This window comes from Fomitiporia mediterranea (assembly GCF_000271605.1).
Source record: "Fomitiporia mediterranea MF3/22 unplaced genomic scaffold FOMMEscaffold_8, whole genome shotgun sequence".
NCBI lineage: Eukaryota > Fungi > Basidiomycota > Agaricomycetes > Hymenochaetales > Hymenochaetaceae > Fomitiporia > Fomitiporia mediterranea.
Window position 1 is genome coordinate 2,864,915 of NW_006760393.1, and position 25,498 is coordinate 2,890,412.

The 25,498-nt window shown below is 46.6% G+C and overlaps 11 protein-coding genes across 11 annotated transcripts; 6 read left to right on the top strand and 5 right to left on the bottom strand.

Moving 5' to 3' along the window:
• Positions 1 to 152: 152 nt before the first annotated feature.
• Positions 153 to 1,726, top strand: FOMMEDRAFT_158789 (uncharacterized protein; the record flags this gene model as incomplete). Its single annotated transcript, XM_007268850.1, has 7 exons — positions 153 to 256; positions 312 to 423; positions 487 to 501; positions 558 to 673; positions 729 to 840; positions 897 to 1,318; positions 1,393 to 1,726. 7 exons carry the CDS (start codon positions 153 to 155, stop codon positions 1,724 to 1,726), a joined length of 1,215 nt encoding a protein of 404 aa, XP_007268912.1.
• Positions 1,727 to 1,795: 69 nt separating this feature from the next.
• On the bottom strand, positions 1,796 to 2,714 carry FOMMEDRAFT_169714 (acyl-CoA N-acyltransferase). Its single transcript, XM_007268851.1, has 6 exons — positions 2,662 to 2,714; positions 2,521 to 2,590; positions 2,364 to 2,451; positions 2,198 to 2,307; positions 2,007 to 2,135; positions 1,796 to 1,955 (listed from the first exon to the last, which is right to left on the bottom strand). Exons 1-6 carry the CDS (start codon positions 2,680 to 2,682, stop codon positions 1,906 to 1,908), a joined length of 468 nt encoding a protein of 155 aa, XP_007268913.1. The 5' UTR covers positions 2,683 to 2,714; the 3' UTR covers positions 1,796 to 1,905.
• Positions 2,715 to 3,096: 382 nt separating this feature from the next.
• FOMMEDRAFT_142202 (RNI-like protein) lies at positions 3,097 to 6,476 on the bottom strand. The gene is made up of 3 exons (XM_007268852.1): positions 5,204 to 6,476; positions 4,864 to 5,150; positions 3,097 to 4,810 (listed from the first exon to the last, which is right to left on the bottom strand). Exons 1-3 carry the CDS (start codon positions 6,420 to 6,422, stop codon positions 3,314 to 3,316), a joined length of 3,003 nt encoding a protein of 1,000 aa, XP_007268914.1. The 5' UTR covers positions 6,423 to 6,476; the 3' UTR covers positions 3,097 to 3,313.
• A 286-nt stretch (positions 6,477 to 6,762) lies between these two features.
• Positions 6,763 to 7,116, top strand: FOMMEDRAFT_90311 (uncharacterized protein; the record flags this gene model as incomplete). The annotated part of the gene is made up of 2 exons (XM_007268853.1): positions 6,763 to 6,938; positions 7,020 to 7,116. 2 exons carry the CDS (start codon positions 6,763 to 6,765, stop codon positions 7,114 to 7,116), a joined length of 273 nt encoding a protein of 90 aa, XP_007268915.1.
• Positions 7,117 to 7,590: 474 nt separating this feature from the next.
• On the top strand, positions 7,591 to 9,181 carry FOMMEDRAFT_89581 (acid protease; the record flags this gene model as incomplete). Its single annotated transcript, XM_007268854.1, has 6 exons — positions 7,591 to 7,760; positions 7,820 to 8,001; positions 8,060 to 8,617; positions 8,707 to 8,958; positions 9,029 to 9,076; positions 9,132 to 9,181. The coding sequence occupies 6 exons, from the start codon at positions 7,591 to 7,593 to the stop codon at positions 9,179 to 9,181; spliced, it is 1,260 nt and encodes a 419-aa protein (XP_007268916.1).
• A 229-nt stretch (positions 9,182 to 9,410) lies between these two features.
• FOMMEDRAFT_89413 (cyclophilin-like protein) lies at positions 9,411 to 10,982 on the top strand (the record flags this gene model as incomplete). Its single annotated transcript, XM_007268855.1, has 5 exons — positions 9,411 to 9,543; positions 9,614 to 9,997; positions 10,054 to 10,442; positions 10,504 to 10,559; positions 10,616 to 10,982. The coding sequence occupies 5 exons, from the start codon at positions 9,411 to 9,413 to the stop codon at positions 10,980 to 10,982; spliced, it is 1,329 nt and encodes a 442-aa protein (XP_007268917.1).
• A 2,460-nt stretch (positions 10,983 to 13,442) lies between these two features.
• Positions 13,443 to 15,511, bottom strand: FOMMEDRAFT_21992 (acid protease). Its single transcript, XM_007268856.1, has 6 exons — positions 14,892 to 15,511; positions 14,656 to 14,840; positions 14,033 to 14,593; positions 13,723 to 13,968; positions 13,614 to 13,658; positions 13,443 to 13,556 (listed from the first exon to the last, which is right to left on the bottom strand). The coding sequence occupies exons 1-6, from the start codon at positions 15,059 to 15,061 to the stop codon at positions 13,507 to 13,509; spliced, it is 1,257 nt and encodes a 418-aa protein (XP_007268918.1). The 5' UTR covers positions 15,062 to 15,511; the 3' UTR covers positions 13,443 to 13,506.
• Positions 15,512 to 16,527: 1,016 nt separating this feature from the next.
• FOMMEDRAFT_88967 (acid protease) lies at positions 16,528 to 17,884 on the bottom strand (the record flags this gene model as incomplete). The annotated part of the gene is made up of 5 exons (XM_007268857.1): positions 16,528 to 16,577; positions 16,636 to 16,680; positions 16,748 to 16,993; positions 17,060 to 17,620; positions 17,683 to 17,884. Coding segments are annotated over 5 exons (1,104 nt in total), but the record flags the coding sequence as incomplete, so codon positions are not given.
• A 1,612-nt stretch (positions 17,885 to 19,496) lies between these two features.
• On the bottom strand, positions 19,497 to 21,850 carry FOMMEDRAFT_111617 (acid protease). Its single transcript, XM_007268858.1, has 6 exons — positions 21,023 to 21,850; positions 20,787 to 20,971; positions 20,164 to 20,724; positions 19,847 to 20,092; positions 19,738 to 19,782; positions 19,497 to 19,680 (listed from the first exon to the last, which is right to left on the bottom strand). The coding sequence occupies exons 1-6, from the start codon at positions 21,190 to 21,192 to the stop codon at positions 19,631 to 19,633; spliced, it is 1,257 nt and encodes a 418-aa protein (XP_007268920.1). The 5' UTR covers positions 21,193 to 21,850; the 3' UTR covers positions 19,497 to 19,630.
• A 464-nt stretch (positions 21,851 to 22,314) lies between these two features.
• Positions 22,315 to 23,172, top strand: FOMMEDRAFT_90501 (uncharacterized protein; the record flags this gene model as incomplete). The annotated part of the gene is made up of 3 exons (XM_007268859.1): positions 22,315 to 22,523; positions 22,576 to 22,804; positions 22,870 to 23,172. 3 exons carry the CDS (start codon positions 22,315 to 22,317, stop codon positions 23,170 to 23,172), a joined length of 741 nt encoding a protein of 246 aa, XP_007268921.1.
• Positions 23,173 to 23,991: 819 nt separating this feature from the next.
• On the top strand, positions 23,992 to 24,775 carry FOMMEDRAFT_158797 (uncharacterized protein; the record flags this gene model as incomplete). Its single annotated transcript, XM_007268860.1, has 5 exons — positions 23,992 to 24,266; positions 24,329 to 24,365; positions 24,430 to 24,450; positions 24,509 to 24,592; positions 24,671 to 24,775. 5 exons carry the CDS (start codon positions 23,992 to 23,994, stop codon positions 24,773 to 24,775), a joined length of 522 nt encoding a protein of 173 aa, XP_007268922.1.
• Positions 24,776 to 25,498: the final 723 nt, after the last annotated feature.

Below are 25,498 nucleotides of genomic sequence, written 5' to 3' on the forward strand. Positions count from 1 at the left end.
GGAGTGCCTAATTTTTTAACCCAGCCCGTTACTTTAGGCCCTGATACGTCCGTCGCGTAATTGCTCGGACAATCAACTATCTTGCTAAAGCGGAATAATTATCAGAGGCGCATTCGATTTGTTTAGAGAAACGACTTATATGCAGAGTCAACATGGAATCGTCTGACAAGAATCCGTGGTTAGATTCTAAGGACAAGACTACGGACGTTGCGAAGCCTCTTCCTCCAGACCTTCTTATTATGGTATTTATCCATGGGTATGTCCTGAAGACTGGACGTGCTTATTGTGGGGTGGATTCATGAATATTATAGATTCAAAGGCACAGATTCCACTTTCGCTCGTTTCCCTGAGCGACTACGCCATATTGTGGCCGAAACGGTATCCAATGTCACCATTGAATCTGTCGTGTTTCCTGCATACGAGGTATGCTATTTCTGCTGTATCAGCAATTTAATACTGAACCTATCGAATATCTACTCTGTCTAGACGAAAGGAGAACTGGTATGAAATATCTTCAGAACATCTAATTTTTCGGAACAATCATACCGATATTATAGAATGCTGCAGTGGAACGCTTCGCAGACTGGCTGGCTACCTTGACAGTCGAGAAGGAAGTTGCAACTGGTTCAGGAGGTGGTGCTGGAAAGGCAAAAATAGTTCTTTGTGGGCACAGGTCAGCCTAGACAGACATGCGTTTACACAAAGAGATAAGCTCATTGAAGATCTAGTATGGGCGGCTTGGTGGCAGCAGACGCATTAATCAGTATGGTCACCTCGCGACCAGACAAGCAAGCTCCGTTATGGCCAAAAATAATTGCTTGCATTGCTTTTGACACTCCGGTAAGGTCACTTTCGCATTTAAAGCATTTCTGCTGATATAAACGTCATAACAATAGTACCTCGGTCTACATCCCTTCGTCTTCAAGAATAGTATTTCGAAAGCATTTGGTTACGCTCAGACAGCACAGCAGGCTGCCTCCGCACTCAATTCCTTATTCTCAAAGTCGGCAGGAGCTTCTGCAGGGGCCTCGAAGGCACCAGCTGCAGCAATCACTGCGCCTCCTACTTCTCCAGCTTCTCCATCTGGGTCTTCTTGGGCTAAGTGGGCTGTCCCAGCAGCCTATGGTCTAGGTGGTTTGCTACTCAGCGGAGCAGCTGCAGGCGCGGCGTACTACAAACGTGAAGACATCGTTACTGGATATACATGGGCGACCGATCATCTGAAATATGTCGGAACTCTGTGGGATCAAACGAAGCTAAAGGACCGCATGAAGCAGCTCATTGAGATCGAGGATAGCCATGGTGTGACGTTCAGAAAGTGAGTCCAGGACAGTCCTCTTAGATCAACTTTTGACACAGGGAACTATGATCTGTTTTCTGTTCCCTTTTCAGCTTTTATACCCTCCTGCCTTACATGCCAGGAAAACGTGATGAACAAGGCACATTCATTATTCTACCACCCCCAGACTCAGCCATAAGATCACACTTCCTGTTTTCTCAGAATAATGTGGCTGATAATGAAATCGAGGCACATATGGGCATGTTCGAACCGAGTACGAATGACTCTTATTATGGACTGGGATTGGAGACTGCAAAGATGATCCGAGAAGCAATCAACTCTTCTCGAGGTGTTGCTACGAACGAATCTGCCCCAGGAGATGTGCATGGGTCGAAGGAGTCAGAAAATAATACGTCACAACCGCAAAGCAACCTTGTTGATGTCTGACGTTCACCTTACCTAGTGCTTGTATTGAAGACGCTTTTTTCATAATGTGTAATACTCTGTAGCCCGAAATACGATGCATTCATAACCTTATCCTGCCATAAGAGACACTCTATCCTGTATGGTTGCATGCTGCCAATAAGGCATCCAGCCAAGTGGTCATCGATTCTAGAACACAAGCATCAGGGCTTAAGCCGTAATCGCATAGCAAATGCATCTTCTCCATCCGCATCTAATACAATTTTCAATGCAATGTGAGTAACGGAGTGGAATGTAGGCTCACAATAACTCTTCTCAACCCTCTCCTCTTCAAACTTCAACTTGTCTCTATATAGCCCGATCGCTGCGCGGTTGGACTTCCGTACATGTAGAGATACGTATGACGCTTTGTAGATCGTGGCCATGGCATCTTCTGAAGAGAAAATTCAAGGATTTAGCGAATGGGGATTCGAAATACTCGTATGGAAAACTCACGAGATTGGATCATCAACTTCTTCGCAATGCCCAATCGACGATACCCTCGTAGCACAGAGATAGAAGTTACGTGTCCATGCGGTTCCTCACCTTCTTGCAGGTCATCCTCCCTATCATCATATAGTCAGTATCACATACGCATGCCACGTCTCCGGTCGTAGCGTACATTTTCGCAAGAATGTATCCAACGATCCGTCCCTTGTGGTCTTCCGCCACAAACGATAGGCTCGGCCACGAAAGCGCATGGTAGAGATCTATCCGTGGCGAATCCAAGTTATGTTAATTACAATAGATACTGGAAAAGCAGAGGGAGGATGACGCACAGTATTTCATTGTATAATTCTCAGGGAGATTCTGTAAGTTGCACACTTGCATGCCCATGAAGTCCTCAACCTGCGCTGGACGAAACATACAACGAATTTCGAAATTAGTGGTAATTATTTTTGTGGGAGATTATACTGCACCCTAGCAACTCGTACGCTCATCTTGACAGCTGTCTGTTCAAACCCTCTCTAACACTTGTACGTTATAGGTATGATGAAGAGAGTGATCATTCATGGTAAATATTTCGAAGTGCAGTGTGTTGTCGTCAAATTAGGAAGGTAGCTCCCACACAGTCTGAAGACACAAATCCTTTCATTATCATAGATAGATAGCTGTAGGATTAGACCAAACAGTACTGGCTGTAATGACGATGTAAGACAGTTATAATGTTACATGTAACAGAGTTCTTGGTTTATTATGACATATCCATACTGGCATCCGACTACAGCTTAGTAGACATATCGAGCCAGAACTAGACTGATTTCAGCACGGGCATACTTGTTACAAGTAATGTGCCAACGAAGACACTTTAAATCCATAATGCCATATTTTTACCTATCGAATAAAAAATCCCTTTTAATAGCCCGCTGACGGAATTATATACATAAATACAGGACAGCATATGCAAAGAGAGGCCATCATCGCCCCCAGCAAACGCGTACAGCTCGACTATCCATTACTCATCATCGTAAGTCTTATTTTCCCTCAAGTCCACCTCGCACAAAAACCGAACAACCTCTATACTAGCCAGCAGTCACTTCAGTCCCGAGCAAAGCAGCAGCATCCCAATGATCAGTGTTGCCTATCATGAACGAGATTTCGCCCATTCATAACAGATCCATTCGTCGCAATAAACCCTGTTCCTCCATTCACGTTCACATTTCCATTCATATGCCGTTCCCTTTCCCTCTCTCGTGCATTCGTAGGCCCAGCATTCCGGAAGAACAAAGCACTAGCATAATGCTCTGCAGCGCTTAACGTATTTTTCAAACTCCTCCGCACGCTCGTACTCCTCCCTCGACTATCCGTATGCACCGCTGCATCTTCTTGAATCATCCCCGCTGCCGCCGTTGATGAAGCCGATGACGACGGTGCATTCGAACCCGATAAAGCAGAATGTACGGATTCTTGAAGTTCTCTTGTTGTTGGTGAGGACGATAGGTAAGGGATGGGAGATGACGGATCGTGGTGCTCTCGATGATTATGATTTGGTATTGGTCGAACTAACGATGCGGAATCGCGCGACGAACCCCCGCGGTGCGGAGTGTTAGACGTATCAGCAAGTACCGAAGGTCGATACCTCGGTAGGCTGTCCTCCCGACGATAAAAGTCATCCGACTCATTCAGTCGATCCAGTTCGTTCTTTATCCGAAGGGCAAAAAAATCACCGTTCGCGGAGGACCTTGAACTTTCCGAGTTCCATCCCGCTTGCTGATGGTTTTGCATCGTACTCGGACCTGGCCCGCTAACATCGCTATTTCCTCTTCCATGCCCTATCTCTGCGTAAATAAGGTCGGGAGTATATGATCCCACTCGCGAAGTAAGTGCAGCATCAGAAGACGAATGTCCGCCCGATATATAGTTCCGGAAGAAACCAGCACCATTCGAATTAGACGTTTTGTTCGTAACGGAACTGCGCGCAGATCGATTGGATGCACCGTCACTCGCATTTGAGTTCGCTCGGCTGAAGGTAGGAACTGAACAAGCATTCTGTCGAGATGCATAAGGTGTGATTCGTGGTGACGGCGTCGGCGCCTCTACAACAAGATCTTCTCCAAAGACGCGTGACCGTGTATTGCTTGGTCCTGAAGGAGTACTGTCCGATGGTTGCTGGACTGTCGGACTTGGTGTGGTAGCGACAGAGCTCGGATTTGTTTCTTCAACTATCAAAGCCGCAGAGTCTGAATTTTCAGTTCGGTCGACAATCGTGCGTCCTGGTCTGCCTCGGACAGTCGTTACGGTAGATGGAACAAGACTCGTACGCCCGAAGTCACTAATATCAAAGACTTCTTCGGTAGCAATAGCAACGGCAACACCAGCTGATACTGGTCGCCAATCCTGGTCACGTGCATACGGCATCCTGGGCGTTTCCACGGTATTGACTCCAACTGTTTCCTGGTCGCTCGAGCTCGGGAACTCGTCTTCCGCTTCTGCATCGTAGTCGGAATCGTTTTCCCCTACCGCCTCTGATTGCACATGTGCCATCAATTCGGCCAAATATAATCGCAAGTTGTCTACCCCTTTCCCTGAATACACGCAGAAAGCAGCCCTCTGATTCGTGTTGAATTCCTTTAAAATCAAGCGTCAGTAAAATGTAAGTTCCTTAAAATAACCGCACGTACTCTCGGTGGTGAGCGGCAGAATTGTTGTAGCTCCGCTCTCCTGAAAGCGGGAATACCGGTTAAGCTGAGATGAGTGAGTTTCGGCAATCGTTGCAGCAAGAAGTGAATCGCCAAAACAGTGATATGCTCGCAATACGAAAGATGGATTCTTTCCAGAGTTGAATGACGGTCGGCAAGTGAGAAGATGGCTTGGTCCGTGAGGTTCGTCACGCGAACCAGCCCGATACGACGCAATTTTGGAAGACCAGAAAGCTCGAAAACAGACAAATCCGTGAGCAGTGGGCAGCCTTAAGAAAGTTTAACTAAGCATTTTTGCATGAAGGTAACGGAAATATCTCACATGCAAGGTCAATGTAGCGCAAGCGGGTGCAAGAACGAGCCAAAGTCCGTACAGACCGATCCGTGATCGATGACGCATGGCCGAGATGCAGATAATGCAAATGTTTTCCGAGTTTACAAATACTCTCAACGGCGACATCCGTTAACAGCGAACATTTGGCAAAATACAAGTTTCTAATTTTCGGTGCACATGATATGATACCTGCGACGGCTTCGTCGGTGATCAAAGCACAAGCAGTCAAGTCCAGCATACGTAAGTGTTCGCACAAACGAGTGAGACGGAGCGGTGGAAGGGCTTCACTCGGAATTGGCGCCGAGTTGGGGAAAGGTTGGACGGACAGTTGCGTCTCAGGGGGATTTGTTTGGGGCTTCGCGGGAAAGGCCAAATCAGTCAGGTCTTGACAATGGGCCAGTCGGAAGTCTCGAAGGTGGGTGAGATTGGTCCAGAGGGAGCGAATTGCCTCATCGGTGACTTTGGGACATCCATGTAGATCTATCTCGAGTAGCAGTGGGCATTTCGTGGAAAGCGACAAAACTGCTTGGTTGGTAATGTTCCTGACATTGCTGAGCTTGATACGTCGGAGTAGAGGGCAATTTCTTGCAATCGCAAGCACGCCCTCATCTGTAATGTTCTTGCATCCACCCAAATTGAGGCCCTGCAGCCGCGTGGCGGACTGGGCGAGTGCGATGATCGACCTGTCCGTACACGACGTAATGTTGGTCAAGTCCAGAGCCACCAAATTGTTGCAGAGTGGCAAGACCCGCATGAGTGCGTCATCAGTGAGTTCCACGCAGTTTACGAGCGTCAGCCTTTCAAGCTTTGTGCACTTGGCGAGACGGATGAAGAGCGAGTCGGTGAGGTCCCTGCAGAGATAGATGAAGTTGAGTCTGCGGACGAAGCGTGCATAGTCGAACGTCTTCTCCTGAGAGCTGATGACCTGGAGCATCTGGACGAAATGCTGGAGATCTGAGAAGCTGGGTCGGTGCCAGAGTAACTCGACCGCGCATTCACACCATGCCCGGGACACCAACAACGCACTGTAGAGGTCGCGCGATGAATGTACCTGGCGCAGGATGTGTATGAGGATCTCGGGCGGTAAATGCGTAGCTGGCGAGTGGGGCGGTGTCTTCGGACGTGATACTCGTTGGTTTGTTAACGACCAGGTTGCGGGTACGACTGTGACATCGCTTTCATAGTAAGGATAGGACGCGGAGTGCATGTCCGTGATGATCTCGTCGTCTTCGCCGTCCGAGAGGGATGTGGTTGAGTTGTTTGGCGAGTGTTCGTACATGGCTGTCGTTGTCGAGAGTGTTGAAGACAACCAGCAGTGGTCCGACGGCATGCTGCAGCAGCTCGCCCATATTTGGCAGGCATGGCTTGCCGAGTGGCGTGCTCTCTGCGTGTGGCAGCACTAGCAACTGTAATTGTCCTCGCCATTTCTCGTCCTCCATTTTACGTTAAACTTTCTTCCCTTCTGATTCGCACACCAGCTACTACTCTGTGCTACTGGCCGGCAAGCTTACATGTTGTTGAGCTTCTGAAAAAAAAATTAAAAGAAAATGCCGTCGTCTGTCTCGTCCGATACTGAGAAACGGTCTTATGCGAGCGTCCCGCTCTCCCCTCCTTCGTCATCCAACGGCCGCATTCCAGTCACCCCAGCAGTTCTCAGAAGCATCTTTGCATCCTCACGGACAGCCATGGAAGAACGCTCCATCTCCCGTATAGCATTCTTCAGGTGCGTAGTGAAGAATTCATGGGCCTACTACTAATGAGCTCTTGTAGTGTAATTCTGACTATTTATTAAACTTCTCTGTAGATTTGCTGGCTTTGTACTCAGCTGTATCGGCATCAGTCTTGCAGCATGGCGTGGCCGTGGCGTAAGGGCAGGGGCAGGCATCCTAGGCGTTGTCTGACGGCAACCTGGGAGCAGAACGTGCGTATACCACGACTTTTGTGTTGTATGTGTACAACACGTTTACCGTGCTACATGTTCGAATCACTTCAACGAGCTAAAGTCTGGTTAACACTGACCGTGTTTTCTACAGATTGTTGTAATCGACCACATTTGATTAATACACACTGCCAGTCAATGTCTTCTATGGCCCTGTCGTCGAATAATCTACGAGAATATTCAGCTGTCTATCAGCACCAATAAAACCAAATTATTCTGGAATAATATTTTCATATATATTCTCACAAGAAAATCTGGTCCGGATCGAGATACCAGGAGGAAAACATATGCTGCCCTTCCGGTTCCTGCGCATTCGGAATTCAAGAGTGAGCATATAGTCTGTCGACAGACTTGACCTTGTTACAAAGTGACTTGCATCATTCCGCTTGTGCTCATCTTGACTATCAATCAACTTTCGGCTCTTGTGTTCTGCACTATGCTACTGAAGCTCTTGGTCGTTGCTCTGTTCTCATTGCTGCACCTGATATCGGCTTCTCCTACCTCTACTCCGCCCTTGCAAAGGATCCCGTTGACGCGGTACTCGTTTACGAGGAATGGCGTCGCAGATATTGATGCTCTCAAAGCTCATCTAAACCATGTTACAGCGTGAGTAAATCCGAAACGCCTTCCCCGTTCTTTATCCAAGTAAAATAAATCTGGAACAGCAAGATAGAGAGAGGACTCGTCAACTTCGAGAGAAATATGGGTAGAAAACATCCACATGCAGATCGTTGCTACTCGAACGGATGGAAGAAACGCGATGAAGGTACAGTACCATTGACGAATGATGGTGACACGCTTTGGCAAGGACCAATTTCTGTTGGTACTCCTGCCAACACGTTCACAGGTATGAGACTATCCATTATTGGACCTTAATACCATACAACGTCGAACTTCTAATTTAGTGCAATTCGATACGGGCTCGAGTGATCTCTTCGTTCCAGGAACAGCATGTACGCAGAACTGCGAGGGACACAACATTTATAATACATCGGCAAGTAGCACAGCGGTGGACAGAAACGAGACATTCTCTATCCTCTTCGGCGACCAATCAACAGTTTCCGGAGAAGTCTTCAACGATGTCGTCTCCATCGCGAACCTGACTGCGACTAACCAAGCCGTCGTCGCAGCATCACAATATTCGGATGGGTTTTCGCTAAGCAACTTCGAACCCGATGGGCTTATGGGCATGGCTTTCCAATCACTCTCCAACTCAAATAGCTCTCCTGTGTTCCAGACGTTAGTCACTCAAGGACAAACAACTGAACCAATATTTGGGTTTACACTTCTTGATAATGGTGGGGAACTCATCATAGGTGGAAGGAACACAAGTGCATTTACGGGAAAATTGACGTACGCTCCGCTCGTTACGGAACCGGCATTTTGGGAGATTTCAGCGGAGAAGGTCAGTGTGGGCGATACGACTGTTGTCTCGAGTGCTCAGAATGCTATCGTTGATACTGGTAACGTCTGCACCCACCTTTTCTCTATTACTCGATATTAACTGCCGAAAATACGTTCTGTTTCGTTTCGTGAATCTCCCACTACGTAGGCACGACCCTGTTCATCGTCGACTCAGACAGCCTGCAAGCAATCTACGCCGCGATACCAGGATCGCAAGACGCAACCGATACTGTCGGCTCAGGGTTCTTCACAGTCCCATGCGATACGATCCCAGATAACATCAGTGTTACGCTCGGTGGGACGGACTATACGCTCTCATCCGAGACCCTCAACTTTGGTCAAGTCTCGGAAGGATCAAGTGACTGTGTTGGTGGTATTATTTCTTCAGATGGTAGTAAGTGTCGCTGTTCTCGATCTTCTTTATGCATACGGGAGTTCGGAGTGATCTTACAATGTGTGACAATATTTAGCTGATTTCTGGATCCTTGGAGACGTGTTTCTGCGTAACGTCTATACAGGTACGTAACCTTTAGCCAAGATTTTATTCGATTGCGAGTTATAACGGAAACGTAGAATTTGATGTTGGGAACTTGCAAGTTGGGTTTGCACCTGTTCGTACTTAGACGCTATGTTTCCTTTGGGTATTTATAATAAATAAATATTCAATTATTTTTATTTCTTGATATGCACGTGACTTTGTTATGTAGATCATGCACGTGAAGAGTAAACTCTACTTCACTAAGTACTCATCTGTGGTACAGACTTTACGGCCTGTCTTTCTATCCATAGCACTAGGCTAGGGAGAAGGCTTGTCATAGATTATCGAAAGTCGACTTCCTCAACTTCAAGCAAATGTCAGTCCTACTAGAGACATCATTAGGAGACATCGTCATCGACTTGGAAGTAGACGCATGTCCAAAGACATGCCAGAACTTCCTCAAGCTTTGTAAAGTTTATTACTATAACCTGAACGCGTTCTTCAATGGTATGTCTCTATCACATTTTTTCTAACACTTCGTATTGTGAGCTGACTAAAATAAAATTGAAAATCGCAGTATCCAAAGACTTCCTAGCCCAAGCTGGTGACCCGACTGCAACGGGAACAGGCGGTGAATCCGTCTGGTCACTCATTGCCTCCCAGCAAAACAAACCAGGCGTGCAACGCTACTTCGTCCCCGAACTTATTCCACACTTCAAGCACACGCACAAGGGCACCGTCTCCATGGCTGTCGCACCTGCACTTGAGGGCCAACAAGGTGGCTGCGGTAGCCAGTTCTTCATCACGCTTACGGATAGGATCGACTATTTGGATGGCAAACATGCGGTTTTTGGACATGTTGTGGAAGGACTTGAGACACTTGATAAGCTTAATGATGTGTTTACGGATCAGGATGGAAGGCCGTTGAAGGATGTGAGGATTCGGCATGTTGAGATTCTTGGTGAGTTCTCTGGGATATTTCACTATTAACTCTTTTTCTAAGGCTTTATGTCATAGACGACCCATTTGATGACCCAGAAGGACTAGTCATACCAGACTCCCCACCCACAAAACCTCCAGACAACTCAACCCGCATCGCCGAGGATGAAGACCCACTCACCACCCTCCCAGAAGAGGAAGAAGAAAAAGAACGTCGAAAACGAGCAGCAGCAGCCTCCGCACTCACACTCGAGATGGTAGGGGATCTTCCCTTCGCGAACGTTCGACCACCCGAGAATGTGTTGTTTGTGTGTAAATTGAACCCGGTGACAAGAGACGAAGATCTCGAGCTTATTTTCTCCCGGTTTGGGACGATTATGAGCTGTCAGGTTATTAGGGATAAACTTACGGGTGATTCGTTGCAATATGCGTTTATTGAGTTTGATAAACGGGAAGATGCTGAGCAGGTTTGTATTACTCTTTTTCTTTGCAGCTGAACTCTGTATCTGATGACGTATGTGTATTCAGGCATATTTCAAAATGCAAAATGTCCTTATAGATGATCGACGTATCTGGGTTGACTTGTACGTGCCTTATATACATATCCTATAACGATTCTAACAAAAACTCATTCCCACAGCTCACAATCCGTCGCGAAACTCAACACCCACTGGTCAAACGACGTCAAGGTCGGTCCTCGTGGGGGAAGAAACCGCAACAGGGACGGTTTCGCAGGACGAGAAGACCTCGAAGCCACACGTCGGTATCGCGCGTCCGAAGACCGGAATGGCGGAGGTGACAGGTATGGAATGGTGTTTGACGTTGGTGAGATGGATGGCAAGCAGAGACATAGGAGTAGGAGCAGGAGTCCTCCGAGGAGAGACGAGCGGAAACGGAGGTCACCTCCGAGAGAACGTGTACGGGAGAGGGACAGGTATGATGATCGGGAACGTGACCACCGTCGACGTCGTTCAAGGAGTAGAGATCGTTATGATAGACGGCGGTGAGACCGCATTACTGACATAGTTTACATTCATCATCTGTTCAAGCATCATATAATCCATTTGTTCTACGCTCTACGAATGTGGGCACAAGCGTTTGCGTCTAACTAAGTACGAACAGGTGCAAACCCAACCCGCAAGTTGCCGGAGTCTAATTCTAATAATAGTATTCTAGTCATGAGCCGCAAGTAAAGTGAAACGGTGGCTAAGACCAAGTAACGCACCTGTATAGACATTACGCAGGAAAACATCACCCAGGATCCAAAAGTCAGCTAAATAATCACACATGGCATCAGATCACCAGAACCCCATATCACACAAAAATGCTCGGAGGAATGCACTTACAAGAATTTAGAGTCATGATACCACCGATACAATCGCTCGAGTCTGAAGAGACACGACCTCTATTGAAGGAATTGGCTGAGAGCGTATAGGCTGTTCCGCCAAATATAACACTGATGTTGTCTGGGATTGAGTCACATGGGACTGTGAAGAACCCTGAGCCTACGGTGCTACTCGCATCTTTTGAACCGGGGATGGCAGCGTAGATTGATTGTACGCTGTCAGCGTCGACGACGAACATAGTTGTACCTACACACCGGGAGAGTTATTAATTAAAGGGCATGTGTAATCAGCAAAGCCATATCTTCAGGTAGTCACGGTACGTACCAGTATCAACAATTACATTATGAGCGCTAGAGATAGCAGTCGTATTGCCCACACTAACACTCTCCGCTGATATCTCCCAAAACACAGGCTCCGTAACAAGCTTCGTGTACGTCAAATTACCCGTAAATGCGCTTGTGTTTCTTCCGCCAATGATGAGTTCCCCACCATCATCAAGAAGGGTAAATCCAAAGACCGGTTCCGTTGTCTGTCCCTGCGCGACTAAAGTCATAAACACAGGCGAGCTATTCGAGTTGGAGAGCGCCTGGAAAGCCATTCCCATAAGCCCATCAGGCGGATAGTTGGTTAGTGAGAAACCGTCAGAGTATTTTGATGCTGCGACGACGGCTTGGTTAGTCGCTGTCAAACCAGCGAGGGAGACGGTGTCGGTGAAGATTTCTCCAGAGATCGTCGAATTGTCGACGAAGGTGATACTGAATGTATTATTTTGGTCTATTGCCGTGCTGCTTGCTGATGTGTTATATAATTTATGTCCTGCACAGTTCTGGTCTGTGCATGCTGTTCCTGGGACGAAGAAATCACTGGAGCCGGTGTCAATTTGCACTAAGGTGGAAATTTATTGATTAATTTGTACGCTTTTACGGGTGGAGGACGATAGATAGGTTCGTACCTGTGAACTCATTTGTAGGAGTGCCAACAGAAATAGGAGCTTGCCAAAGCAAGCCGTCGAAATCATTCGTCAACGGCGCTACACCTACATCGCGTTTCTTCAGCTTGTTCGAGAAACTGCCATGTGCGTGTGGATGCGGCAATCCAGTGTTCTTTTCATAGTTGATAAGGCCCCGCTCAATCTTACTGTTCCATGTTTTTAACTTACATGAATGAAGAATGAAAGAAAAGAATTCGGATTACGCACGCTTTGACATAGTTTAGGTGTGCCTTGAGAGCATCAATATCGGCAACGCCATCCTTAGTAAACGAGCGTCCCGTCAATGGAATGCTCCGTAAGGAATTCAATGACGTCGGTAGGGTCGATACCAGGTGCAACAAGGAGAACGCAGTAACAGCCCCGAGCCTCAGTAGCATAGTGCAGGGTAAAAGCTGGCGGTTGGCCGAAAGACACGTCGGCAAGCACAAGCAGACTAATGACAGTCGCTCAGTCCCAATATCAAGCTCATTGACAAGTTATTATACATATTCATAAATTCCGAATGCGAGGGGACCGGAAGGTCTACGCACGCCGTCCCCTAGTATCTCGATCCATGTTAGAGATTCCATACAGAAAATCAGCAGTGATTTATTCTGCAGCAATCATTCCAGTATAAAGCCAGAGTTTCCGAGTAACACTAGAACATTACGAGGTTATCATTAGCTGAACTAAGTGCAAGTGCAGAGTGCGGCCAACGGATAGCGGTTAATACTCCGTCCGAACAGTCGTGAGTACATGCACAGCTGGAAGAAGTTAGAGATTCCGCAGCAGCAGAAGAGTGCCAGCTCACCAGCGTCAGTCCGTCTAATTTGTCAAAACTTCTCATGCACCTTGAATAAGAGAAGCAATGCGTGCACAATATAGACCATAATGTGCATTAAGGAACCTCTAGCAGTCAAGAGCCAAGAGTACTTTAAAGTTTGATTAACACAAAGCCATGTCAAAAGAGGTGATGCAGATCATACCAATTATCCGAGTCCAAACATAACTTGGGAAGTCAGTACTTGCAGCCTACATTATCGCACCATGAAGAATACGGGAGGACTAAGACATACTTGACTTCTTTAGCTAAAAACAACTTTCCATTTATTTTTGTAATACAAGCCGTACAATTGGATTCATGACATGAGCGTGAGTGTATGTGAGAACACGACTGCGAGTCGGAGTGGGAAAGGGTTCAACACGGAGGAAATACTATGCGTTAACAGGTGCGAATCCAACACGCAAGTTCCCAGTGTCGAATTCTATGTTTTCAATGATGAATCTTGATTTAGCCATAACGTGCTAGAAACTTCACCCACCTGTGTAGACATTGCGCAAGAAGACATCACCTAAGATCCACATGCCTATTGGAACATTCAAGTTAGCTGTCCCCTAGCATAATAAGCTTGAAATCGAGTCTGCACTCACCGACATCATCGGCAATAATACCTCCAACACAATCATTAGACCCAGCTGAGACTTGACCAAGGTTGAAAGTATCCGGAGAAAGCGTGAACGCTGTTCCGCCAAGTATAACACTGACATTGTCCGGGATCGCATTACATGGAACAGTGAAGAATCCTTGGCCGACTGTTTGGCTTGCGTCTGCGGATCCAGGAATGGCAGCATAGATCGCCTGCGCACTATCCGTATCAACGATGAACAGAGTTGTACCTACAGGACACAATTGGTCATTCCGAAGCTTGGACCGCAACGTAGTACCGAACGATGTACGTACCAGTGTCAGCAATAGCATCTTGTGCACTGGTGACGACGGCCTGGTTACCAACACTCACACTCTGTGCAGAAATCTCCCAGAATGCAGGCTGAGTAATAAGAGGTGTGAAAGTTAGACTGCCCGTGAACGCGCCCGTGTCCGTTCCACCCAAGAATAACTCTCCTCCGCTGTCCAGCAACGTAAATCCAAACACAGGCGAGTCAGTCTGTCCATCTGCAACGAATGTTTGGAACACAGGCGGACTGTTCGAATTCGAGATCGCTTGGAAGGCCATGCCCATCAGCCCATCGGGCGGCGATACGTCAAGAGCGAAGCCCGAGGAATATTGTGACGCTGCCACAACGGCTTGGTTAGTCGCTGTAAGGCCAGCGATGGAGACAGTATCATGGAAGACTTCTCCCGAGACAGTCGATCCATCAGCGAACTCGATTTGGAACGTCTGGTCCTGGTCAACAGCTGTGCTGCTCGCTCCAGTGTTGTATACCTTATGCCCAGCACAATTCTGGTCTGTGCACGCGGGCCCCGGGAGGAACAAGTCACTTGAACCCGTGTCGAAGTCCACTAAAATGTTTAACCGGTTCTGATTAGAACAGAGTCTGTCGTAAGAAACGACGATTTCATACCCGTGAACGAGTCGGCAGGTGTACCAACGGAAATAGGACCTTGCCAAAGACTGCCATCAAGGTCGTCGGTCAGCGTGTCTTTGCCTGTCTTGCGCTTCTCCAGCCTGTTCGCAAGGCTGCCATTGTCATTCGGGTGTGCCGAGCCCGTGTTGCTTTTGAAATTAGCGAAACCCCTCGCGATCTTACTGCGCTGATATGAACAAAGACTTTATGAAGCAAACGAACGTGAGACCCACGCTCTGACGTTATCTAGGTGCGTATTGAGCGCACTGACATCTGCAATTCCATCTTTCGCGAACGAGCGCCTTGTCAATGGGATCCTCTGTACAGGAGGCGTCGGCGTGGGAGAAGACGCTATCAGCGCTATCAACGGGAATAAAGCAAGCGATGCGAGCTTCAGCTGCATGATGTTGGGTGATAGAGCCGAAGATTAATCGACTAGCACAGACAGAGGGGAAGGGAGAACGAAAGTCGTCCAGAGTCCGAAAACGAGTTCGTCGACAGGTTAATATAGTCGCCTATAGAGTATCGTGAGGAAGAAACGCGGGGAACGGAGCTCAGGGGGCAGGTATCATATGCATGTTCTGCTTCTTCGCATGAGAAGCACATATTTCTGTATAGACAGTTTTCCAGACATATGACAACCGGATGATATTGGCCTGAGTCGTTGCGTACAAAGAATAGACTGATAGACCATAGATAGAAAATCCTTCCGAAGACCACTATCGGAATAGTGATAAAAAGCCACTTCCACGAGGATTATTGCTTCGATTCATACGGACATAAGACATATGTCGCATGCACATGATGTGTTGTTGCCAAACATCATACGGTAGAAGTTCGCGGTTACTGCGAACCAAATGACTGGCTTTCGCTTTCTCATGAAGGCAGTGTTCGTCAGGTGGACACTAGCATGATTTGCATTGGAAGAGCTCGCTCATGCCGTTATTCCGCGTGCGGAAAGAACACGCGAGGAGAGATCTCGAGTATGTCCTCATGGATCGCATTCGCTTAGTAGTCAGTGGTGGTTGATGGGAAATCGATGAAAAGGAAAGAAAAATGTTAAATGGGACTGTATAAAGGTCACGTGCAATTACTAGTAACGAAAACTTTGACTCTCTCATCCTACAGTTGCCCAACATGGCATCACCAAAACATGCAGAGTCTGACAAGGCAATATATTTACATGTAGACTTTATAAGCAAATGTAAGGGTCCACAATATGTAAAAAATATATGTCTTAGCAGGAAATTCCAATACATTTTCGTGTTCGATTTGGTGATGTGTGCCTTGTAAACTACTCGGCTTACCAGCAAACAAAATAAATTTCGTGATGAAAGTCGATTGCTTGACTCTTAGCTAGATATGGATCTTACTATATACGCTGACTAAAACTCTACCTTTTACATTCTCTTACCTCTCTGCTTGCTGTTCTTCCTCTGTTACTTACTCAACAATGGACATACAGGTGAATGTAGAACTTGATACAGTCGGGAGAAATTTCTGTAACAATCATAGTGGTAATGATGGCGGGCATGAACAGACATGCTCTGAACAGAAGATCCTCCTACAAATGACAATCGTTCTTGTACGTCATTCACTTCAAGACATGTACATTGTCAGATACTTGCAGAAACAACTCTACAAACTCGTCGCAGGTGTAAAATATCACCTGCAATTTAGTACAGTCCGTATGTCTGCACCTCAAAGAATACGACAGAACTAAGACATTCTTTGCTCCTTAAGCTGAAATAAACCCCATTTATTTTCGTGATACAAGAAGTACGTTTGGATTCATGACATGAGTGTGAGTGTAGGTGAGTACAGAAGTGAGGGCCGGAGCGGGGATGAGGGTTCAACACGGAGGAATTACTATGTGCGAACAGGAGCGAACCCAACACGCAAGTTCTTAGTATCGAATTCTATGTTTCCGATGATGAGTTTTGGCCTAGCCAAAAATGAGATAGTCACTCTACCCACCTGTGTAGACATTGCGCAAGAAGACATCACCCAAGATCCACATGCCTATTTGAACATTTTCAAGTTAGCTAAACTCCTAGCATAATAAGCTTGCAATTGCGTCTGCACTCACCAATATCATCGGCGATAATACCTCCAACACAATCATTAGACCCATCTGAGACTTGACCAAGGTTGAAAGTATCCGGAGAAAGCGTGAACGCTGTTCCGCCAAGTATAACATTGACGTTGTCCGGGATCGCATTACATGGAACAGTGAAGAAGCCTTGGCCGACCGTTTGGCTTGCGTCTGCAGATCCAGGAATGGCAGCATAGATCGCCTGCGCACTATCCGTATCAACGATGAACAGAGTTGTACCTACAGGACACAAAATTGGTCATTCCAAAGCTTGGACCGCAACGTAGGACCGAACGATGCACGTACCGGTGTCAGCAATAGCATCCTGTGCACTAGTGACGACGGCCTGGTTACCGACACTCACACTCTGTGCAGAAATCTCCCAGAATGCAGGCTGAGTAATAAGAGGTGTGAAAGTCAAACTGCCCGTGAACGCGCTCGTGTCCGTTCCACCGAGGAATAACTCTCCCCCACTGTCAAGCAACGTAAATCCGAACACGGGCGAGTCAGTCTGACCCTCTGCAACGAACGTCTGGAATACTGGCGGGCTGTCCGAATTCGAGATCGCTTGGAAAGCCATGCCCATCAGCCCATCGGGCGGTGATACGTCAAGTGCAAAGCCCGAGGAGTACTGTGATGCCGCCACAACAGCCTGATTGGTCGCTGTTAAGCCAGCGATGGAGACGGTATCATGGAAGACTTCTCCCGAGACAGTCGATCCATCGCCGAACTCGAGTTGGACCGTCTGGTCCTGGTCGGCAGCTGTGCTGCTTGCTCCGGTGTTGTATATCTTATGGCCCGCGCAATTCTGGTCTGTGCACGCCGGACCTGGGAGGAATAGATCACTTGAACCCGTGTCGAAGTCGACTAAAAATGTTGACCGGTTATGATTAAAACAGGGTTTATTGTAAGAAACGGCATTTTCATACCTGTGAACGTGTTGGGAGGTGTACCAACAGAAATAGGACCTTGCCAAAGCTTGTCGTCAAGGTCGTCCATCAGAAGGTCCTTACCCGTCTTGCGCTTCAGCAGCCTGTTCGCAAGGCTGCCATTGTCATTCGGGTGTGCCGAGCCCGTGTTGCTTTTGAAATTGGCAAACCCCCTCGCGATCTTACTGCATACATATGAATAAAAAATTTATGAAGCAGACGAACGTGAGACGTACGTTCTGACGTTATCTAGATGCGAGTTGAGTGCATTTACATCTGCAACGCCGGCCTTTGTGAACGAGCGCCTCGTCAACGGGATCCTCTGCACAGGAGGTGTAGAGGCCGGAGAAGCTGCTATTAATGATAGCAACGGGAACAAAGCAAGCGATGCAAACTTCAGCCGCATAGTGCGGGGAAATAGAGCCGAGGATTAACTGAAGAGCACAGACAGATGGGAGAGCGAGAACGAAAGTCGCCCGGAGTTCAAAAACAAGTTCATTGACAGGCTAATATAGTCCCTTAGGAGTGCAGAAGACATGAGCGTAACGTGCGAAAGAAACACAACGAGGGGCTCAGTGGGAGGTGTCATACAGTTTTCCAGACATATGATGTACAGGTGATATGATTCTAGTCGCCGAGAACAGAGAATAGACTGACAGACCATAGGCAGATCCTCCCAAAAGCCTGTTATTGAAATAGTAATGATAGGCGGCTTTCATGAGGAGAATCGTTGCTTCGATTCATACGGACCGAAGACGTACGTCGAGTGCAAATGATATATTGTTGCCAAACGCCATACAGTAGAAGTTTGCGGCTACTGCAAACTGATCGACTGGCTTTCGCCTTCTCTTTTTCGCAGGGCAGAGTTTTGTCAGGTGGACACCTGGCATGATTTAGATTGGAATGTCTCGGTCATGTTGCCATTCCGCGAGCAGAAAGAACACGTGAAAGGAGATCTTCTTCATGTATCATGCTTGCTTTATAGTCAGTGCAGTTAGTGGTTGATGGGAAATCGGTGAAAAGGAAAAAAGAAAAGCACTTGCCGATCCTGGATAAAAGTCACGTGATTCTGATTTTGCATCCCGAGTCTCTCCAGCCATGAGATGCACAACACGCTTGTCAATTACTCGGCTTATCAGAAGATATATACGAGATAAGTGACAAATCCTAATTGATTGCTCTCAGCTATGCAGGACCTCATTATTTATTCTGTTTAAAGCTCTACCTTGTACATTCTCTAACTACATCTCTACTTGCTGTTCTTCCTCTCAGGCTGTCACTTACTCAACATCTGCAATTGAATCAACAAGGTCTCTCCTTTAGAGCCTTTTATCTAGTAAAAGAGTCTATAGATACTATGTTTAGACAATATGCAGAGTGAAATGATGGAAGATCGTTGTGATACTTAGCATTGTTGTTCTGTACATGGGCACATATTTAGGAGAAGCTTTGAGTCCTACCTTAATAATTCAATTGTCAGTCATTACTGTACCTTCTCTTATACAGACTCTCATTTTAATATGAAGTGAGAGCTGAGTTGCAATAGAGATATCTTACTTTCTTGATTGACAAGTTCACGATATTACAGAACCCAATGTCATTGAAACTCAATTGCTGTCTGCTACTTCTGAGGCTATTTCTCTACAAGTGACAAGCGTTCTGTGTGTCATCTTTTTTAAATATATGCACCGTCACATACTCACAGAAACAACTATATAAATTTGTCACCGATGTAAAATATTACCTGCAAGTTAGTACAGCCCGTATGTCTGCACTATGAAGAACATGACGAAACTAACTAGAAGGCAATCTTTGCTCCTAAACCCAAATGAATTCCCATTTATTTTCGTGATACAAGCAGTAGGTTAGATTCATGACATGAGCGTGAGTGTATGTCAGAACGGAGTGCGTGTCGGAGTGAGAATGAGGGGACAATACGGAGGAAGTACTATGTGCGAACAGGAGCGAACCCAACACGTAAGTTCGCAGTATCGAATTCTATATTTTCCAGCGATAAGTTTTGACTTCCCAAATTGAGATTGAAACTTTACCCACCTGTGTAGACGTTGCGCAAAAAGACATCACCCAAGACCCACATTCCTATTTGAATATTCAAATTAATTACAGCCTAACGCAACAAACGTAAAACCAGGTCTATACTCACCGATATCATCAGCGACAATACCACCGACACATTCATTAGACCCGGCTGAGACTTGACCAAAGTTGAAGGTGTCTGGAGAAAGCGTGAAGGCTGTATTACCGAGGGTAACACTGACATTGTCTGGGATAGCGTTGCACGGGACAGTGAAGAATCCTTCACCGAATGTACGGCTTGCGTCTGCAGATCCAGGAATGGCAGCATAGATTGCACGTGCACTATTCGTGTCAACGATGAACAAAGTTGTACCTACACATGGTGCGCAAAATTAGTCTTTCAGAATCTCTGTTTATAAAAATAAAATCGAATGCAGTACGTACCAGTGTCAGCGATAGCATCCTGCGCGCGGGTGACGACGGCCCGGTTACCGACGCTCACCCTCTGTGCAGAAATCTCCCAGAATGCAGGCTGAGTAATAAGAGGTGTGAAAGTCAGACTCCCGGTGAACGCGCTCGTGTCCGTTCCACCAAGGAATAGCTCTCCTCCAGTGTCAAGTAAGGTGAATCCGAACACGGGCGACGTAGTTTGACCCTCTGCAACGAACGTCTGGAACACTGGCGGACTGTTCGAATTCGAGATCGCTTGGAAGGCCATGCCCATTAACCCATCAGGCGGAGAAACGTCAAGAGCGAAGCCTGAGGAGTATTGTGAGGCGGCCACAACGGCCTGGTTGGTCGCTGTTAGGCCAGCGATGGAGACAGTATCATGGAAGACTTCTCCCGAGACAGTCGATTCATCGGCGAATTCGATTTGGAACGTCTGATGCTGGTCAATAGCCGTGCTGCTTGCTGCAGTGTTGAATTTCTTATGTCCCGCGCAATTCTGGTCTGTGCAAGCGGTTCCTGGCAGAAATAGGTCACTGGAACCCGTGTCGAAGTCCACTAAAATGTTTAGACAGCTCTATTTAGTATAGAGTTTGTTGTAAGAAACAAGGATTTCATACCTGTGAACGTGTTGGCAGGTGTACCAACAGAAATCGAACCTTGCCAAAGTTCACCATCAAAGTCGTCTGTCAGCGGGTCTTTGCCTGTCTTGCGCTTCTGTAGCCTCTTCGCAAGGCCGCCATCGTCATTCGGGTGCGCCGAGCCAGTGTTGCTTTGGAAACTGGCGAAACCCCTCGCAATCTTACTACAACGACATGAATGGAGATTTTATGAAGTAAATGGAGATGAGACGCACGCTCTAACGTTATTCAGGTGCGTGTTGAGCGCATTAACATCTGCGACTCCATCTTTCGTAAACGACCGCCTTGTCAATGGGATCCTCTGTACGGGAGGTGCTGGCGTCGGAGAAGCCGCTATCAATGATACCAACGGGAGCAATGCAAGCGATGCGAGCTTCAGCTGCATAGTGCGGAGAAATAGAGCCGAGGATTAACCGAAGAGCACAGACAGAGGGAGAGGGAGAACGAACGTCACCCGGGGGTCGAGAACGAGTTCATCGAGCTAATATAGTAGTCCAGAAGCGTAGAAGCCATGAACATGTCGTGAGGAAGAAACGCAGGGAACGGGGCTCAGCAGGAGGCAGCATATGCGTGTTCTGCTTCTTTGCATAAGAAGTACCTATACCTGTATAGATAGTCTTCCAGATAAGTGGAAACCGGATGATCCTGGCGCCAGAGGAGTAGAGAGAATAGATCGTTGGACTATATATATCAAATCCTCCCAAAGGCCGTTATCGAAATAGCACTGATAAGCCACTTCCATGAGAATCACAGCCGTGATTCATACGGACGGAAGTTATGTTGCGCGTGCACACGATATATTATTGTCGGAAGCCATATGGTAGAAGTTCGCGGTTACTGCAGACCAATTGCATGGCATTCTCTTTCTCAGGAAGGCAGTGTTTTGTCAGGTGGATCTAAGTGTGAAATAATGAATTGGGTCGGCGAGTCTGGCTCGTGTCGTCATTCCGCGGGCGGAAAGAGCATGCGAGGAGAGATCCTAAAGATATCCTCATGAATCGCACTCACTTTGTCCACAGTCAGTGTGGTGGTTGATGGGAAATCGAATCATCGATGAAAAGAGAGAAAGTGAGATACGAAACTTGTCATGATGGTCACGTGCCTCTAGCTGAGAATTCGACTGGTATTCATAAATATAAATTCGCTGAAACGCGTAAATATAGTTGGACAAAAAAATAAGTTCATTTTGGATAATATTAGGACATTTTCTGTTCTGCAGTCTCTAGTAATATATGTGAGCAATAGGCGTTGTGAAGTGCGTGTAAATAGCACTGATCCTCAAGAGTTATATTCCATAGCCGTACTTTAGAGTTTCAAATCGTACACATACATGGACGATCGAGCCTTCGGTTTGTTACTTCTCTCCTTACGCGCACTCTTGTTTAATGTTTTTAGTTATCTATTCTATTTTAAATCTGAGTTAAGGTAAGTCGCGGGCCATTTCATTACGTAATATCTTTCTATTCATTTCAAGTCCTCTCACGTGTGCTGTTACGAACCAAAATCAATGAAACTCAATTGCAGTCCGCCACCTCTGCGGCTAATTCTCTCTAATGTCTCGATAAACCGCCACAGGAAGCATTCCATTGGGTTTCTTGGACAAAGGACTTTCTTCGGTGTCCCCAGCTTGTCTTCATTCTCTCCATTTTCAAACGAACAAGGCAACGGTAATGGTAACGGACATGAACAGACGTACCACGAGCGAAAGATCCTCCCGTGAGTAATGGCCTTTCTTACGCATTATTATTTTTAACATGAGTATCTTTAGATACTCACAGAAACAACTATATGAGCTTGTCGCGGATGTAGACAACTATCGTCACTTCGTGCCTTATTGCACGGAATCAAAAGTCCTTACTTCAAGACTAGTCAATCCTCACGCATCACAGAACGAAGGGAAGGTAGAAAAGAAGGAAGCACGCTTGACAGTCGGGTTCTTAGCGTTCAAGGAGAGCTATGTGAGCGAAGTAACTTGTCGGCCTTACCTGTCCGTTGAGGTGCGTAACCGACTTCGTCGGGTAGAGGCGGCCAGTAGGGATAACGTGAATTTTGCTGCTGTTAGGCTGTCGCATCGTCTGGAACACCGTTATTCAAAAGACTTGTGACAACATGGAGATTCCAGCCCGCGGATTCGTCTTCTCCGCATCTCACACACGCAGGCGTTAGTTCGCACTCGTCCGCCGGGTCACCATCTTCAGATTCTCCAGCTAATGGACCCACACTACTATCAATTGACCTTGGATTCGCGTTTTCCAATCCTATATACGCCGCTGCGTCTTCAGCATTCTTCAAACAGGTTTCCTCGATGATGGTTCAGGCTTTTGAGAGGCGGTGCGTGGAAGTGTACGGACACGGCCGGAAGTAAGGAACGAGAATTGTCAGAATATTATCCAGGTACGACCTTGTGAATCCTTGCACTGCATCTATAAATTGAATAATTCTTCTGTCATTTGCAAGGCACGTCTCATATAGCAGGATCCACACACTCCTTGGAGACTAGGAACATTGTAGAATACATTATGCATTGTCAAAGAGTAGACGTTAATGAAGTACATGGGAGCATCTCTTTCCGTCTTAATACTTTGTTTCTATTTTCTCGGTTGTCATCTCATTTCTTCAAATTCTTGGCTTTCAGACGGGCAAATTCTCTTCGAGTGGGAACCCACAATGGTGAAGGGAATGAGCACGTACGTCATTTGTTCGTGGGTGAACTATTTATAGCATCGCTTATCATTTTCCGCGTCTAGACGAAACGCGTAAAGTGGAGTTCCGAAAGCCAAGGGTGGTTCGGAAGCATTCTAGACCGAACATCAGTATTATCAAAACATCAAAACATGGAAAGAGGGTGCTCGCTTCAGCTTCTTTAACTCGCTAGCTGAGCTCTAGCTAAATACCGCGTAAGGTGGGTGAGGTGTCAGCCACTCATATTTTCACGTCACTTTCACACTCCCCGCCTCATCTGTCTCTTTCTCCGAGTCTCTCACTCATACCAAGTCAATCGTCGCTTCGTGCCACTACCTTCTCCTCATTTGCTACGCGACCTCTGACCGTTTTACGCCCGTCGGCATCGTCACTGTCCTTACATAAATACCCAGCCAGCCGCAAGCTCCACCTTTTTTCTACCCCTCTTTTTTTCGACGGTAGTACTTCACACCGCCCGAGAAGTTTGAAAGAAATACAAACGATGGTCCGCATCGCAACCGCTCTCTTCGCCATCGCTGGCATTACATCTGTTTTCACTGGGGTCGCCGCCAATGTGGTACATGATGCGCGTTCCGCAGCTGCTGCACACAGCAAAATGATCAAAGTGCGGAACCACCTGGATGCTCCCGTTCCAGCGTTGTCTAAGGAGGCCTCAAACGTGACGACGACTGCAGAAGAAGTTGTTCCAAGAGATAAGGATGGAAAAGATTGGAAACGGGATAGCAACTTCCGTTTCACGTATTACAAAACCGGCGAGTGAGTGGAACTCTTTATTTGAAAGTCATCATTTCTCGTTCTTAACCTTCTCATTTCTTTAGAGGTGCTTGCGGGGGATGGAACAATGACGGAGACTACGTGAGTAGACGATCATCGTAATGCAAACTGAACGACTCTGAGTCCGGGTATCAAATGTCAACAGATCGTCGCTCTGAACAGCGCTGTAAGCCATGCTGACGATTGCTCGTCTTAAACATCGGAAATCTCATGTTCCATTTTAGCAATTCGGTAACGGCGAAAACTGCTGGAAGAAGATCGGGATCTGGATCAACGGAAAACAGACAGAAGCACAAATTGTAGACGAGGTTCGTATTATATTTATATATCCATATCAGTTCTTTTCATGACTCGGTGGTATTGATTCCATATTCGTTGTCCTATAGTGCCCTGGTTGCCCGTACGGCGGACTTGACTTTTCTCCAGGCCTCTTCTCATTCTTCTCAGACCTTGGTGTCGGCGTTCTCTATGGTTCTTGGTGGTTCCAGTGAACGGCCAGTCATCCAGACGCAATGCGGCTCTCGTTGATATTTGACCTTTCCTAATTCTTAAGCTATATACCCTTAGCTTTTCAGCTTCTCTTTGACTGCATTCTGCGAGTAAATACCGTCGTGTCGTCATTTGCTGGCTCGTATTGCTTGAGTAGTTCTTTGGAAAACTGGCCAGCACGCCGAAGTGATGCTGCCGATTTCCTTTACCTTAGTCGTGTTTCTTTACTTATAAGGGATGAGGTTTTCAATAAAGGATGGAATTTTGGTGGAGATGCAACCTGATTTCCGTGCTGTAAGGATTTCGTCAGGCTAGAGGGCACACAAGCTTCGACAATCATCAATACAAGTGAGACCAATGAGATATTCAAGCATTGTACATTACAATGCACAATTCGGTAGCTGTCTTGTTTTAGTACTCTTATATTAGTTCTAAACCTTTATCCCAGAATGTATAAGTTGCAGGTGGACTGTTAGTCCACAACTGTTCTGAATTCCTTTGGTGTAAGAGATGCTCTTGCCAAAAGTATACACAGATATATATTATTCAGGACATTGAGGCTGGTCACTGGTCACCATAAAAATTGTATTGCACATCTTGTAAAGGTGGGTAACCAGTAGCAAGCGGTCTGAGACGACCTTAATATCATCACGAAAAAGTCGCAACAAATGTATTTAATAATAGCAAAAGTAATCTAATAAAATGATTTCATAAGACATTACATT